We start from the raw sequence: 940 nt of genomic DNA on the forward strand, positions 1-940 counted from the left end.
CCAGTTGGAAGTGGAGGAGGTTTAAGGTCCCTTCCACCACAAAGCATTCCATGATCCTGTGGCTGCTAATATATTGCTCTATACTTTGCTATAGCTCTGTATTACTACGCACACTCAGAGCTGGGTTGCACTGGGCAACCTCACACATCTATAGGAAGAAAATCAACTCTATCCCAGCCAAAACCAGACCCTCCCACCCCAAGGGCTGTGCATCCCCATACCTGGAAGATGCTGGCTCCATAGGGCGTCCTCCAGGCGTTGAGCAGGTTGTCTTTCCCCGTGCTCACAAACCACTTGCCTGCGGGAGGGAGAGAAGGGATCAAGAGGAGCATCCTGGCACCACTGCGAGTGCAGCCACAGGGGTTGCTCCTTCTCCCAGGAATACCACTGGCATCCACACAGGACCGGAGCCAGCGCTTGCCCCCCGCACAATGAACTGGGAGATGCATCCAGGAGAGGAGACACATCCCAAGGTCCCAAAGCCAGGCCCGGGGGAGCTGTGCCTACCGCAGGAGGCGAATTTGAGGGAGAGGACACAGCTCTCGTGGAGGTGCAGCTGGTACTTGTCCGGTTTGGTGACGTGCAGGATCTCCACGTTGCTGCTCTCCATCCCCACCGCCAACCACTCGCCCGTCGGGCAATAGCCCAGCGAGAAGATCTGGGGACAAGGGGGGAAAACCAGGGTCAGGCAGGTCCCGGTTGTCCCCCTGGGGCTGCTGCTCGGCCCCATTCCTTACCTGGGAGCTGAAGTCGTGCTGCTGGAGCTGACGCCCCTCGCGCAGGTCCCAGCACCGCACCGTGTTATCCAGCCCCCCCGTCCACAGCTTGGTGCCATCATTGGAGATGTCGATGCAACTGGCACCATCCGTGTGGCCTTGAAACTGCCTGGGAAAGAGGGGGGGACAGGGAGGGGGCGAGGACACGGCTGTGAGCACTGCCA

The 940-nt window shown here is 59.6% G+C and overlaps 1 protein-coding gene across 1 annotated transcript; it reads right to left on the minus strand.

Moving 5' to 3' along the window:
* Positions 1–221: 221 nt before the first annotated feature.
* LOC104412601 (protein groucho-1-like) lies at positions 222–885 on the minus strand (the record flags this gene model as incomplete). Its single annotated transcript, XM_010023357.1, has 3 exons — positions 222–298; positions 508–658; positions 738–885. Coding segments are annotated over 3 exons (376 nt in total), but the record flags the coding sequence as incomplete, so codon positions are not given.
* Positions 886–940: the final 55 nt, after the last annotated feature.

Source organism: Nestor notabilis, unplaced genomic scaffold (assembly GCF_000696875.1).
Source record: "Nestor notabilis isolate BGI_N333 unplaced genomic scaffold, ASM69687v1 scaffold27551, whole genome shotgun sequence".
Classification (NCBI taxonomy): domain Eukaryota; kingdom Metazoa; phylum Chordata; class Aves; order Psittaciformes; family Psittacidae; genus Nestor; species Nestor notabilis.